A 13,699-nucleotide genomic window follows, 5' to 3' on the forward strand; every position below is an offset into this window, starting at 1 on the left:
ATGAACTCGGACGTGAGTTGTTTGTGGTCTTGGGACACAATCTTGCCATCCACCCTTTTGCCTTGGCACAAATGAGTTGGCACACAACTCACTACATGCCAAGTTGGACCTCCTTTCCATGGTCTTGCACGCACAATCCACGGACATATTTCATCTTCACATGCACATGCAACCGTGTAGCGCACATTGACGTCCGAGTTCACCACCTTGTGTGGACGATAATGCGTAACCGAGTAGTTGTCGAGCCACATCTTCAACTCCAACAAGGTGTCGAACTTAGAACCTTTAGCAATCCGGTTCTTGTCGTCTACCAAATCACGGTGAGAGCTTGGCCTAACCCCAAGAGGTACACATTGGCCACCATCTACCACGGCTTCATCCGCGAGACTAACATCCTTGAACAATGTAGTCCGATGATCCCGACCAAATACCTTCTCGAAAGCTTCGGCCTCCTTCACCGTGAAGCCCTCCGCATCAACTTGTTCATCGGGACCATCGTCATCCGAGTCCGATGCATATGCACGGGAAAAAGGGATGGAATGGTCCATTGTCTCTTGCAAATGATATTTGTCGAGATCACCCACATTGTTGTCATGGAGATCAACTTCATTGTCATCGTCCGCATACTTATCATTGTCCTCTTGCAAAGCTTCATCTTGGTTGTTTGTAAACGGGCTCAATGTTGGCCTCACTTCTTGGGTCAAAAGAGGTTCAACAATTTCATCTCGCTTCAAGGGTGGGGGGCTACTAGCAACCAAAGGGGAGGGGTTCCGGTTCAAGTCCAAATGCAAACTTGAATCAACCTTCTTTGTTGCAAATAACTCAAGAGCCTTGTCTAGTGATTCGGCCACCGTCTCCTTGTATGCAACCCAACGTTGCTCCGAGTTGACACGCATTGTCTTCCAACGGATGTGCATTCCAAAACCAACATTATGCCTTCCCTCCAACTCAATGATATCACTAGGGTCCATCCAATTCAAATCTTTCCTAACTTGTTGCAAGAGCTCCGCATAGCTAGGACTACTATCAAACACCATGTCAAGCTCATCCGGGTCCGGTTCTATATTTCCTTTCAAAAAGGTGTCTTTGTCCCCATGATGAACAAACACACATGTTCTTCCCATCCCTATAAGCATTCAAAGAACACAAGGTAACATTGCTTCCATGAGACTAATCCAAGGATAAACACGGAATACAAACCCTAATATATATATCAAACAACAACCCTAACCCTAACCTTAACCCTAACCCTAACCATAACCATAACCCTAGCCCTAAACCTAACTCTAGCACCAACATAAGAGCACCCATAAGAATAACCCTAGCATACTAACAAAGCCTAATCATAGAAATTGGCAAACAAACATCTCACATCTCCATGCAAATCTCTAGATCCAAACAAAACTAGGGTTTCCCCAAACTAGCAACAAATGAGCAATGGGAGAACTTTACTTGGATCAAAACAAGGGGATCGGAGAATATTACCTTGAGGGAGGGTTTGACTTCGAAATCCACGGACAAATTCTTCAAATTTGCAAGATTTGGGAGAGGATTTGAGAGGGGGAGAGAGTGGGAGAGGGGCCAAAGCTCGGGGAGAGAGTGGGAGAGTGTGTGGTGTGGGGGGTGGGGGGGGGCAGCAAAGTGGCTGGATAAGTCACAGTGCAGCGCCTAGCCGCTAGGCGCTGCACATTACATGTGTGGCGCCCAGCGTCTAGGCGCTGCACATTTCATGTGTGGCGCCTAGCTCGGAGGCGCTGCACATTCCATGTGTGGCGCCTAGCTCGGAGGCGCTGCACTGCTGGGTGCGGGTCCAGGGGCTGCCACGGTGGACAGGTGTGCAACGCCGCCGAGCTAGGCGCTGCACAGTACGGTGTGGCGCCGGCGTGGCGGGCACTACACAAAAAGGTCAGGGGAGTGAAATAGTTTCGCACCCAGTTCATTCTGTGAAATGATTTCGTCCCGACGTCAAAATTGTCAAATTTGCCCCCTCTACCACCTATGAGCACCTCCGAGAGACCGGGCCGGCACATCATCTTGAGATTGACGAAGTCGTCACAAACGCCTTCATAGTCAACGAGAACGTCTCCTCTCACCGAACACACATCGCCGGAAGGCCTAAAATAAGTTCAGAAAAATGAAAACACTACTGCCAAGTCTAGAGAACCCTGGTGAGCTAGGGATATCACTATCCTTCTAACCATCCAACTTCAGATTAGTTGACCCGCCATGAATTGTATATTATTTATTTTTTTGGCCATGTTGGTCAATTTTATTTGTACATTGTATCATGAAATTTTTTCCTAAGGATTCCTTTGTACCAGAATGTTACATAGAAAACTTAGCATCCAATCAAAACCTCGTCGAACAGAATTTTCGTAAATTCAAGTGGGCATGGCAATGTAGTCGTGCATTTTTACCATTTACAGAACGTTCATAACATATTCACTGCAGAAAAAGAGTGCATTAAACATATAAAATCTCCAAAAATGTTGGATACATTATAGTGTAACCTATTGCACATAAGCATATTTTGTGATTTTTGCACAACGCCCAAATATTGACACTGGATTTCACAAGGACTTGTTTCTTCATTTTACCAACATGTATGCTTTAAATCCTTTTCCTAAATTATGTGTATTAATTCCGCCAAGTTTCAAAAGAATGGCTCATATGTTTCTTTCTTTTTTGGAGGGAAATGTATAAGATCCTAAAGATCGGCTATACTCCGTCTGTATCAAAATACAAGACGGTTTTTGATACTATGACATTGTCAAAAGAGTGTTATATTTTTGATACAGAGGGGGCACTATTTAATTTTCTACACAAGCAGTTTGACATGGCTTCACGTGATGTTGCTAAGCTAAAGCAAATTCAATTGAACCACAAAAACTGAAAAACAAAGCAACCAATGAGCACGCTCAACACCGCACGGAACCAAACGAGGTGGTGCAAGTTGGGTGACCCCAAGCAATACTCCACCTCTCCATCCCTCCTCCTAGATATGAAACCACACCGCAACGGGTTCCGCAACCAACTTCCCTGTCAATACTCCGTTCTCGTTATTTCTTATCCCCACACACGCGCGCACGGCGACGAAGCAGTCAGAACGCATCAGCAGCGGCAGAAGAAGATTGGATTGGATAGCGCAGGCGAGGGCGAGCCCTCACCGTCGTCACCGCCGATGAGGAACCCGCCCGGCCGGCACCTCCTGCGCGTCGCCACCCGCGCCGTGCGCTCCTCGTCCGGGTTCGGCGGCGCCTCCACGTCCGCCACGTCCCCCGGCGCCGCCTCGTCCGGGGGCCGCCCGCGCAGCCGAGGCGGCGGCGGCGGCGGCATGCTCCTGCGGGCCACGTCCCCGCCCCCGCCCTCCGCCGTCGCGGCCGCCGCGTGCTGGGAGTCCCGCACGCTGCGCCGCGACGGGGAGGACGACTGGGAGGAGGTCGTCGTCGCCGCGGCCGACGGGGCGGCTCCGGGCGCCGGCGACGCGGAGGTGGACAGCGACTACAGGGTCGTGTTCTGGTCCCCGCCCACCGGGGACGAAGTCCGCGCCGCCTTCTCTAGCATCCAGGAGTAAGATTCCTTTGCTCCCGCTCGTTCGCTTGCTTAGATTGGATTGGAGGATTTGTATGTGCTTTTCGGTGCTCCCTTCCCGTGTGCTGGTGATTGGCCTGCAGAGTTAACCTCGCTCGTATGGTTTCAATTCAGTTCCAGACTTCGGACTTCAGTATGATCTGAGAAACTTAGTTCCTCTCGGGCACAACGACAAAAACGTCTCCCACAACGTGTTATTTTGTCTGCGTGCTGTTTATGGTACTGATCGGTTCCTTTAACATGATTGGATGGGGCTCAGGGGCAGTATCGTGTACTTCATTGGTTTACGCAGATAGACGCTAGGACTTTCAGCCATCGATTGAAACCCCACCAAAATGAGATAATCACGAATCCATGATTTCGTTACAATGGTAATTAGTGGCTGTGGCTATGTGCTGTCTGGGACGTTATAGGGTGTTAGGATCCGCAAGTATTGAGCGCAGCAACTTTCAATCAGGGTTAGATGGTGCTTGTACTTTTAAATAGGAAATGATCAAACTCTCTACTTTTGATAGTTGCTTCCGTTGTTTTGTTGTTTTCTGATAGCTTATGTGACATAGTCATTTCAACAGAGCTGTTATAGACCTTTATCTAATGGTCCCTCCTTAAAGAAATATAAGAGTGATTTGATCACTCTTATATTTCTTTACGGAGAGAGTACTAAAAGAGGATCATTTAGATGCAGTTTCTGCTCTTACTCTTCATTTAATCGATTTACTGTTTTGTTTTTCAGGGTGTTTGAGGGTTCTTATTATGATGTGAATTCAGATGAAACTGAGAAACAACTAGCACTGCTGTCCAACTCAGAGCATTCCTCATCAACCAATTCATCAGGATCAGACGATTGGGTCGAACCTGCTGCATATGTTCTCAACTCTACTGCTCTTCTGACCAGGGAGCATAGGAATGTTTTGGATGCCTTCCGTCTATTGCAAAGAGACCCTAATGTTCAGGTGAATTATTCATAACCTATCTTCATGTGCTCCGAAGCTGCATGTTTGATTGTAACACTTGTGTTATTGTGCACGGTCAAATTTCTTAATAGTTCTTCTCTACCTTGCAGAAAATGGTTATGTCCTTGTCATGTGATAGGACTGTATGGGATGCTGTAATGAATAACGAGGCAGTGCAAGAATTCAGGAGATCTTTCCAGGATGGTATGTTTACACTAAAACGTTTATGATCAGCTATGTTTGGCATAAACCACAGCGTCACATATATATGTTTGTTTCCTAGAAGAGTGTCATTTTCCCCCCTAGTCAGGCAGATGCCATCTAATGACTATTTTGATCAGATTTGTGTACTCTTGCCAAATTATTAATTGACAGTTGTATTATTATTTTCGTCTGGGTATACATACATGCCTTGTCTTACTGCATTCTACCACATCTTTCAGGCAAAGAAGTTAATAGAAAGGGAAACTCTTGCGGCCCTGCTGTAGTGCTTAAGTGGATCCTGGCCAACACCCAGGCAAAAATAACGGAATTCTTCGATAATATAGCGAAGATTGTCAGCATGCTCTTCCACCCTCAAAGCGACGAAGACAAGCCCGATCTGTACAGCGATGCAGTGAAGGTGTCCTTCATGCTCTCGGTGTTCGTCTTCATCGTGGTGGCCGTTGCTCGTACCAAGTGAGCACAACAACCCGTCGACTTTAAATTTCAGTGTTTTCATGCCCTCTTAGTTATGGTGCAGGGGCACATCATCTAGTGAGCGTAGTTTAGTCAAGATTGATCACGGACTTGGTTTGAAAGGCCGCCGAATTTACATTGCCGGTGTGGTAACCATGGTTGATCGTAGTTAAATGTTTAAGCTTGCATGCAGTGTGCTTATCTTATTTTATTTCCTGGTGCTTTTGGATACAGTTATGAGCCGTGGGATTTCGAAGTGTGGTGATTGCAAGATTTCTACGAACACGTTTTGTAGGACATCACAGGCACACGAAACTTGTACATTGATTATTACTGGGCTGTAATCATTTGCTCATGAAACTGTTGTAAAGGTATTGTTTGTTTTGACTCTGTTTTTCGTTTCTGTAACTGTAAAGTCAATGAGGATTCTTCATCGTGTGATGCTTTCCAACCCGGTGGCCCTGCGTGTAGAGCTTGAGCAGCGCCAGCGAGTAGTTTCAGACAATAGATAGAATGCTGAAAAGAATTGGAAAATCTTGCCACGAAATGTATATATTCTGCTTAAAGCTGCAATCTTTCACCACTCCTTGTTCAGGATTCGAATCGAAAACACATTTAACACAAATGAGGGATGCAAAACCATCCAACCCAAAGAATGTGAACCAAAAAAGAAAAGAAAAAAACAACAACAAACAAACAAGTTTCAGCCGGTGATCATGGTGCCGGTGCCCTCGTCGGTGAGGATTTCGAGCAGGAGAGAGTGCGGGACGCGGCCGTCAATGATGCTGGCCGTGTGCACGCCCTGCGCCAGCGCGCGCACGCAGCACCCCACCTTGGGTATCATGCCCCCACCCACCTTGCCCTCGGCCACCATCCGCCGTACGCCGGCGATGTCAATCTCCTTCACCAGGCTCCCGGGGTCATCCCGGTCCGCGAGTATGCCGGACACGTCAGTGATCAGCAACAGCTTCTCGGCGCCAATGGCAGCCGCGATCTCCCCCGCCGCAGTGTCGGCGTTGATGTTATAGGCTTGCCCGGTCTCGTCGGCAGCCACGGTGGCGATGACCGGGATGTGGCCGGAGGCGATGATCGGGTGGAGCACAGAGGGGTCGACGCGCGTGACCTCGCCGACGAACCCGAGGGCTGCGGCGTCGGGGGAGGGGCGCGCGGTGAGGAGGCGCGCGTCCTTGCCGCAGAGGCCAACGGCGGTGGCGCCGGCGAGGCTGATGAGGGAGACGAGCTGCTTGTTGACCTTGCCGACCAGCACCATCTCGACGACCTCCATGGTGAGCGCGTCGGTGACGCGGAGGCCGTTGCGGAACTGCGGCTCGACGCCGACGCGCTGCAGCCAGGAGTTGATCTCCGGGCCGCCGCCGTGCACGAGCACGGGGCGCAGGCCGACGCAGGAGAGGAGGACCAGGTCGCGGATCACCGACGCCTGCAGCTCCGGCGACTTCATGGCCGCGCCGCCGTACTTGACCACCACCGTCTTGCCCTTGAACCGCTGGATGAAGGGGAGCGCCTCCGACAGGACGTCCACGCGGTTCAGCGCCGCGGACGCGGCCTGCGCTGGCGCCAGGGAGGAGGAGGAGGCCGAGACGCGGAGCCCGCGGCGTCCATGGGGCGCGGAGGAGGCGAGGGGCCTGACGCGGGCGGCCTTTAGGTTAGGATTTGGGAGGGATGCGGAGGGGAGGGTGAGGGCGGGGTGGGGCTTGGTTAGGAGCATTGCTGCGGCCGCCGGGGGGACTTGGTGTTCGCGCCGCCGGGTTGCTTGCCTAGACGGAAGGGGTTGGTGGTCGGCGCTGGGCGTACGGGGTGCGGCGCAGCGGAAGAGACGGTACTTGTAGATGGAAGAGGCGGGCGGAGTGGAGTTGGTGGTGACTGCGGAGGGGGTGCGCTTCTGCGAAGTGCGAACCGGCTGCCGTTGACGCGAGCACGTGGTTATTTCTTTGGTCAAAGACTTGCAGAAAGGCGTTCATGTTTTTTGTTCCTTTTCATGTTTTCAGCAGTCCTTTGACTAGAAATCTTAAAAAAAGATCGAGCAAATTGATACTGATATATTTCTATTGTTGCTGATGGTTGATTTGAGAAATCATTGACCAATTAAAATCATGAACCATATTTAAGACTGTTGAACACCTCACTTGAACAAGAGAGCTTATTAAAAATCGTTGACCATGTCAAATTGGGAACCCAGTGAAAAACCAACATCCTCAATTGAATGATAGGTCTTCACCCTCTAGGGAGCTTAGTGATATAGTAGATTCTGAGTGCATAATTGAAACGTAAAAGAAAATCACGATCTTGAGGGTGTATGTTCCTTTTTCCGCTCACTTGATTGAACCACTGAAATTGAGAACATGCTCCACTTTCGTCTCCATGTCTTCAGGGATGCTCCTCACCACCATCATCTCAGCATCTTTGTCACCATCAATGTCTGAATCGGATGAATCGATGAATTCTTTGAAGTAGATAATACCCCGTGCGTTGCGGCGAGAATTGGTTACAATACATTTGGATGGCATTTTGTTCTATTGAAGATGAATGTTTGGATCAACAATATGATAGTTGAAACTAGAGAATACATATGTATAATCATAATTATTTATTGAATATAAAAAGAGCATAATATATACTTAAATTTATTTGTAGATGTCACGACGGGGTCTTCTTCGTTGAGAACTATCTGGACATGTGTGGTTTCTTTCTTAATGTACTTGAAGAGGTATTTGTTGGGCCTGAAAGGACGATCCTTAGATTGTTTTTTGTTGTTGTCTTCACGTGCAATAGTTTCTCTCGAAGTAAAAGACATTGGTGGTTTTGTAGTATTCATCTTTGAAGTAGCCTCCATGTACTTCTTCTGAGTCTCCCTTGATGAATAAGTTGACGAGTGGGGCAGAACATTATTCTCGAAATAGCCTTTCACCCCGCTTGGCAGAACATTATTTGGTCCACCACATTGCATTATGGGGACAGATTGATGTGTATGTTGTTATTTGCGGCACGCACATGGAGGTAGATAACAACATTGTATGTAGTAGCCATACTTCTTGCCTTCGTATTGGGTGTCCATGTTTGTGCCAATAGTCAAATTTTCCAGATTTCAAAGATGCAAGTTGTAGCGAGTACGATGTTATGGGCTGGTCTTATATAGTTGTCTTGCGGGGGAAAGAATATCTAACTGAAAGATGTTTAAGAAATGATTAATGCGAAATCAATTGAGCAATGAATGTAGTTTAACACACTTTAGGTTACACATGTTAGGTTTCTATTGAGATCATGACTGCAACAAAGAACATAAACTGGATCCATTCATGACTTTATACTTGAGTTAATAGATATAGCTTTCTATCGATGAAAAGTTATAAATTTCTTGGTCACAATAGAAACTGAGCAATGTGGTTATCAACGCAAGCATGCAGTATATTATTGTTGGTCCTAGGCAGTGTAGGTTATTCTTCCTTTGTATCACAATGCAAGTTGTCCTGCGTATATTGCAAAATGTAGCATTGTCAAAAATGCGAATAAAGCAAGCAATTTTCTTTTGCATTGAATAACGCAAGCAATTACTGGAGGTTTGAATTAAAAAAATTAAGTTTATATAGTTAATATGTAGTAAAAAATTAAGCAATTGCTGAGTATTAGTAGGACGGGGTCATGAGAATATATTGGTGGAATTATTTCATGAATATCCAAAATAGTTTTGAGAGGATCCGGAAGCGTTTCAGGGTCACCGGAAGGGTTTCAGAGAGTATCAGGTTTTGAGAGGATCTCATCGGATGAACCACGATGTCGGGGATTCAATCAATCCCTATTCAATTCCCTTTGTCTACCGGTATGTTACTTGCCCGAGATTCGATCGTCGGTATCCCGATACCTTGTTCAATCTCGTTACCGGCAAGTCTCTTTACTCGTTCTGTAACTCACATCATCCCGTGATCAACTCCTTGGTCACATTGTGCACATTATGATGATGTCCTACCGAGTGGGCCCAGAGATACCTCTCCGTTTACACGGAGTGACAAATCCCAGTCTCGATTCGTGCCAACCCAACAAACACTTTCGGAGATACCTGTAGTGCACCTTTATAGCCACCCAGTTACGTTGTGACGTTTGGTACACCCAAAGCATTCCTACGGTATCCGGGAGTTGCACAATATCATGGTCTAAGGAAATGATACTTGACATTAGAAAAGCTCTGAGCAAACGAACTACACGATCTGGTGCTAGGCTTAGGATTGGGTCTTGTCCATCACATCATTCTCCTAATGATGTGATCCCGTTATCAACGACATCCAGTGTCCATGGTCAGGAAACCGTAACCATCTATTGATCAACGAGATAGTCAACTAGAGGCTTACTAGGGACATGGTGTTGTCTATGTATCCACACACGTATCTGAGTTTCCTATCAATACAATTCTAGCATGGATAATAAACGATTATCATGAACGAGGAAATATAACAATAACCAATTTATTATTGCCTCCAGGGCATATTTCCAACAGTCTCCCACTTGCACTAGAGTCAATAATCTAGTTCACATCACCATGTGATTAACACTCACAGGTCACATCACCATGTGACCAACATCTAAAGAGTTTACTAGAGTCAACAATCTAGTTCACATCACTATGTGATTAACACTCAATGAGTTCTGGTTTGATCATGTTATGCTTGTGAGAGAGGTTATTAGTCAACGGGTCTGAACCTTTCAGATCCGTGTGTGCTTTACGAATATCTATGTCATCTTGTGGATGCTACCACGCGCTACTTGGAGCCATTTCAAATAACTGCTCTACTATACGAATCCGGTTTACTACTCAGAGTCATCCGGATTAGTGTCAAAGTTCGCATCGACATAACCCTTTACGACGAACTCCTTTTCACCTCCATAATCGAGAAAATTCCTTAGTCCACTAGATACTAAGGATAAGTTCGACCGCTGTCATGTGATCCATTCCCGGATCACTATCGTACCCCTTGACCAACTCATGGCAAGGCACACTTCATGTGAGGTACACAGCATAGCATACTGTAGAGCCTACGTCTAAAGCATAGGGGACGACCTTCGTCCTTTCTCTCTCTTCTGCTGTGGTCAGGTCTTGAGTCTTACTCAATACTCACACCTTGTAACACAGCCAAGAACTCCTTCTTTGCTGATCTATTTTGAACTCTTTCAAAATCATGTCAAGGTGTGCGTTCTTTGAAAGTATCATCAGGCGTCTTGATCTATCTCTATAGATCTTGATGCCCAATATGTAAGCAGCTTTATCCAGGTCTTCCTTTGAAAAACTCCTGTCAAACAACCCTTTATGCTTTCCAGAAATATTACATCATTTTGGATCAACAATATGTCATTCACATATACTTATCAGAAATGTTGTAGCGCTCCCACTCACTTTATTGTAAATACAAGTTTCTAACAAACTTTGTATAAACCCAAAAACTTTGATCACTCCATCAAAGCGTATATTCTGACTCCGAGATGCTTGCTCTAGTCCATGGAAGGATCGCTGGAGCTAGCATACCTTTTAGCATCCTTAGGATCGACAAAACCTTTCTGATTGTATCACATACAACCTTTCCTTACGAAAACTGGTAAGGAAACTTGTTTTGACATCCATCTGCCAGATTTCATAAATGCAGCTAATGCTAACATGATTCCGACGGACTTAAGCATCGCTACGGACGAGAAAATCTCATCGTAGTCAACTCCTTGAACTTGTGGAAATACTCTTTGCCACAAGTCGAGCTTCATAGACAGTAACATTACCGTCCACGTCCGTCTTCTTCTTAAAGATCCATTTATCTCGGATTTCATGGCTTCTAACCATTTGTCAGAATATGGGCCCACCATCGCTTCTCCATAGCTCGTAGGTTCAGTATTGTCTAACAATATGATATCTAAGACAGGGTTACGTACCACTCGAAGTAGTACGCATCCTTATCGTCCTACGAGGTTTGGTAGTGACTTGATCCGAAGTTTCATGATCACTATCATAAGCTTCCACTTAAATTGGTTTAGGTGCCACAGGAATGACTTCCTGTGCCCTGCTACACACTAGTTGAAGTGACGGTTCAATAACCTTATCAAGTCTCTACCATCCTCCCACTCAATTCTTTCGAGAGAAACTTTTCCTCGAGAAAGGACTCGTTTCTAGAAGCAATTACTTTTCCTTCCAGATCTGAAATAGGAGGTATGCCCAACTGCTTTGGGTATTCTATGAAGATGCATTTATTAGCCTGAAACTTTTTCACATAAGCATCGCAGCCTCAAACTTTTAAGAAACGACAACTTAGGTTTCTCTAAACGGTGTCGTCTCAATGAAATTGCGTGGTGCCCCTTTTAAAGTGAATGCGGTTATCTCTAATGCCTAACCCATAAACGATAGTGGTAATTCGATAAGAGACATCATGGCATGCACCATATTCAATAGGGTGCAGTTATGATATTCGGACACACCATCACACTGTGGTGTTCCAGGCGGTATTAATTGTGAAACACTTTCCACAATGTCTTAATTGTGTGCCAAACTCGTAACTCAGATACTCATCTCTATGATCATATCACAGACATTTTATCCTCTTGTCACGACGATCTTCAACTTCACTCTGAAATTACTTGAACCTTTCAATAATTTAGACTTGTGTTTCATCAAGTAAATACACTCAGCATCTACTCAAATCATCTGCGAAGTAAGAACATAACGATATCCACTGCATGCCTCAGCACTCATTGGACTGCATACATCAAAATGTATTACTTCCAATAAGTTGCTCTCTTGTTCCATTTTACTGAAAACGAGGCCTTTCAGTCATCTTGCCCATGTGGTATGATTTGCATGTCTCAAGTGATTCAAAATCAAGTGAGTCCAAACAATCCATCTGCATGGAGTTTCTTCATGCATATATACCAATAGACATGGTTCGCATGTCTCAATCTTTTCAAAAACGACTGAGTCCAAAGATCCATCTACATGGAGCTTCTTCATGCGTTCTATACCAATATGACTCAAATGGCAGTGCCACAAGTATGTGGTACTATCATTACTATCTTATATCTTTTGGCATGAACATGTGTATCACTACGATCGAGATTCATTTTAGGTGCAAGACCATTGAAGGTATTATTCAAATAAACAGAGTAACCATTATTCTCCTTAAATGAATAACCGTATTGCGATAAACATAATCCAATCATGTTTGTGCTCAACGCAAACACCAAATAACAATTATTTAGGTTTAACACCAATCTCGATGGTAGAGGGAGCATGCGATGCTTGATCACATCAACCTTGGAAACACTTCCAACACATATCGTCATCTCACCTTTAGCTAGTCTCCGTTTATTCCGCAGCTTTTATTTCAAGTTACTAACACTTAGCAACCGAACCGGTATCTAATACCCTGGTGCTGCTCGGAGTACTAGTAAAGTACACATTCATATAATGTATATCCAATATACTTCTGTCGACCTTGCCTGCCTTCTCATCTACCAAGTATCTAGGGTAGTTCCGCTTCAGTGACCGTTCCCCTCATTACAGAAGCACTTAGTCTCGGGTTTGGGTTCAACCTTGGGTTTCTTCACTAGAGCAGCAACTGATTTGCCGTTTCATGAATTATCCCTTCTTGCCCTTGCCCTTCTAGAAACTAGTGGTTTTACTAACCATCAACAATTGATGCTCCTTCTTGATTTCTACTTTCGCGGTGTCAAACATCACGAGTTGCTCAAGGATCATCATCTATCCCTGATATGTTATAGTTCATCACGAAGCTCTAATAGCTTGGTGGCAGTGACTTATGGAGAACCATCACTATCTCATCTGGAAGATTAACTCCCACTCGATTCAAGTGATTGTAGTACTCAGACAATCTGAGCACATGCTCAACGATTCAGCTTTTCTCCCTTAGTTTGCAGGCTTAAGAAACTTGTCAGAGGTCTCATACCTCTTGACGTGGGCACTAGTCTGAAATCCCAATTTCAGTCTTCGGAACATCTCATATGTTCTGCGACGTTTCAAAAACGTCTCTTGTGCCACAATTCTAAACCGTTAGCATTACGCACTGAACTATCACGTAGTCATCAAAACGTGTATGTCAGATGTTTCGTAACATCTACAGACGACGTTGAGGTTCAGCACACCGAGCGGTGCATTAAGGACATAAGCCTTCTGTGCAGCAATGAGGACAATCCTCAGTTTACGGACCCAGTCCGCATAATTGCTACTACCAACTTTCAACTAAATTTTCTCTAGGAACATATCTTAAACAGTAGAACTAAAGCGCAAGCTATGACATGATTTGCAAAGACCTTTTGACTATGTTCATGATAATTGAGTTCATCTGATTAATGAACTCCCACTCAGATATACATCCCTCTAGTCATCTAAGTGATACATGATACGAGTCAAACTAGGCCATGTCCGATCATCACGTGAGACGGACTAGTCATCATCGGTGAACATCTCCATGTTG

At 45.4% G+C, this 13,699-nt stretch overlaps 2 protein-coding genes across 2 annotated transcripts; one reads left to right on the forward strand and one right to left on the reverse strand.

The window, feature by feature from the left end:
- The first annotated feature begins 3,021 nt into the window (after positions 1-3,021).
- On the forward strand, positions 3,022-5,655 carry LOC123145043 (uncharacterized). Its single transcript, XM_044564348.1, has 5 exons — positions 3,022-3,570; positions 4,325-4,544; positions 4,655-4,748; positions 4,988-5,222; positions 5,457-5,655. Exons 1-5 carry the CDS (start codon positions 3,182-3,184, stop codon positions 5,485-5,487), a joined length of 969 nt encoding a protein of 322 aa, XP_044420283.1. The 5' UTR covers positions 3,022-3,181; the 3' UTR covers positions 5,488-5,655.
- A 91-nt stretch (positions 5,656-5,746) lies between these two features.
- Positions 5,747-7,069, reverse strand: LOC123145044 (acetylglutamate kinase). Its single transcript, XM_044564350.1, has one exon. The coding sequence runs from the start codon at positions 6,946-6,948 to the stop codon at positions 5,926-5,928; it is 1,023 nt and encodes a 340-aa protein (XP_044420285.1). The 5' UTR covers positions 6,949-7,069; the 3' UTR covers positions 5,747-5,925.
- Between the last annotated feature and the right edge of the window lie 6,630 nt (positions 7,070-13,699).

Source organism: Triticum aestivum, chromosome 6D (assembly GCF_018294505.1).
Source record: "Triticum aestivum cultivar Chinese Spring chromosome 6D, IWGSC CS RefSeq v2.1, whole genome shotgun sequence".
Taxonomy (NCBI): Eukaryota; Viridiplantae; Streptophyta; class Magnoliopsida; order Poales; family Poaceae; genus Triticum; species Triticum aestivum.

Coding starts and splice junctions, on each gene's coding strand:
- LOC123145043 (XM_044564348.1), top strand. CDS start 3,182: ATGAGGAACCCGCCCGGCCGGCACCTCCTGCGCGTCGCCACCCGCGCC. Junction 3,571..4,324: donor GCCTTCTCTAGCATCCAGGA/GTAAGATTCCTT, acceptor TTTGTTTTTCAG/GGTGTTTGAGGGTTCTTATT. Junction 4,749..4,987: donor CAGGAGATCTTTCCAGGATG/GTATGTTTACAC, acceptor CACATCTTTCAG/GCAAAGAAGTTAATAGAAAG.
- LOC123145044 (XM_044564350.1), bottom strand. CDS start 6,948: ATGCTCCTAACCAAGCCCCACCCCGCCCTCACCCTCCCCTCCGCATCC.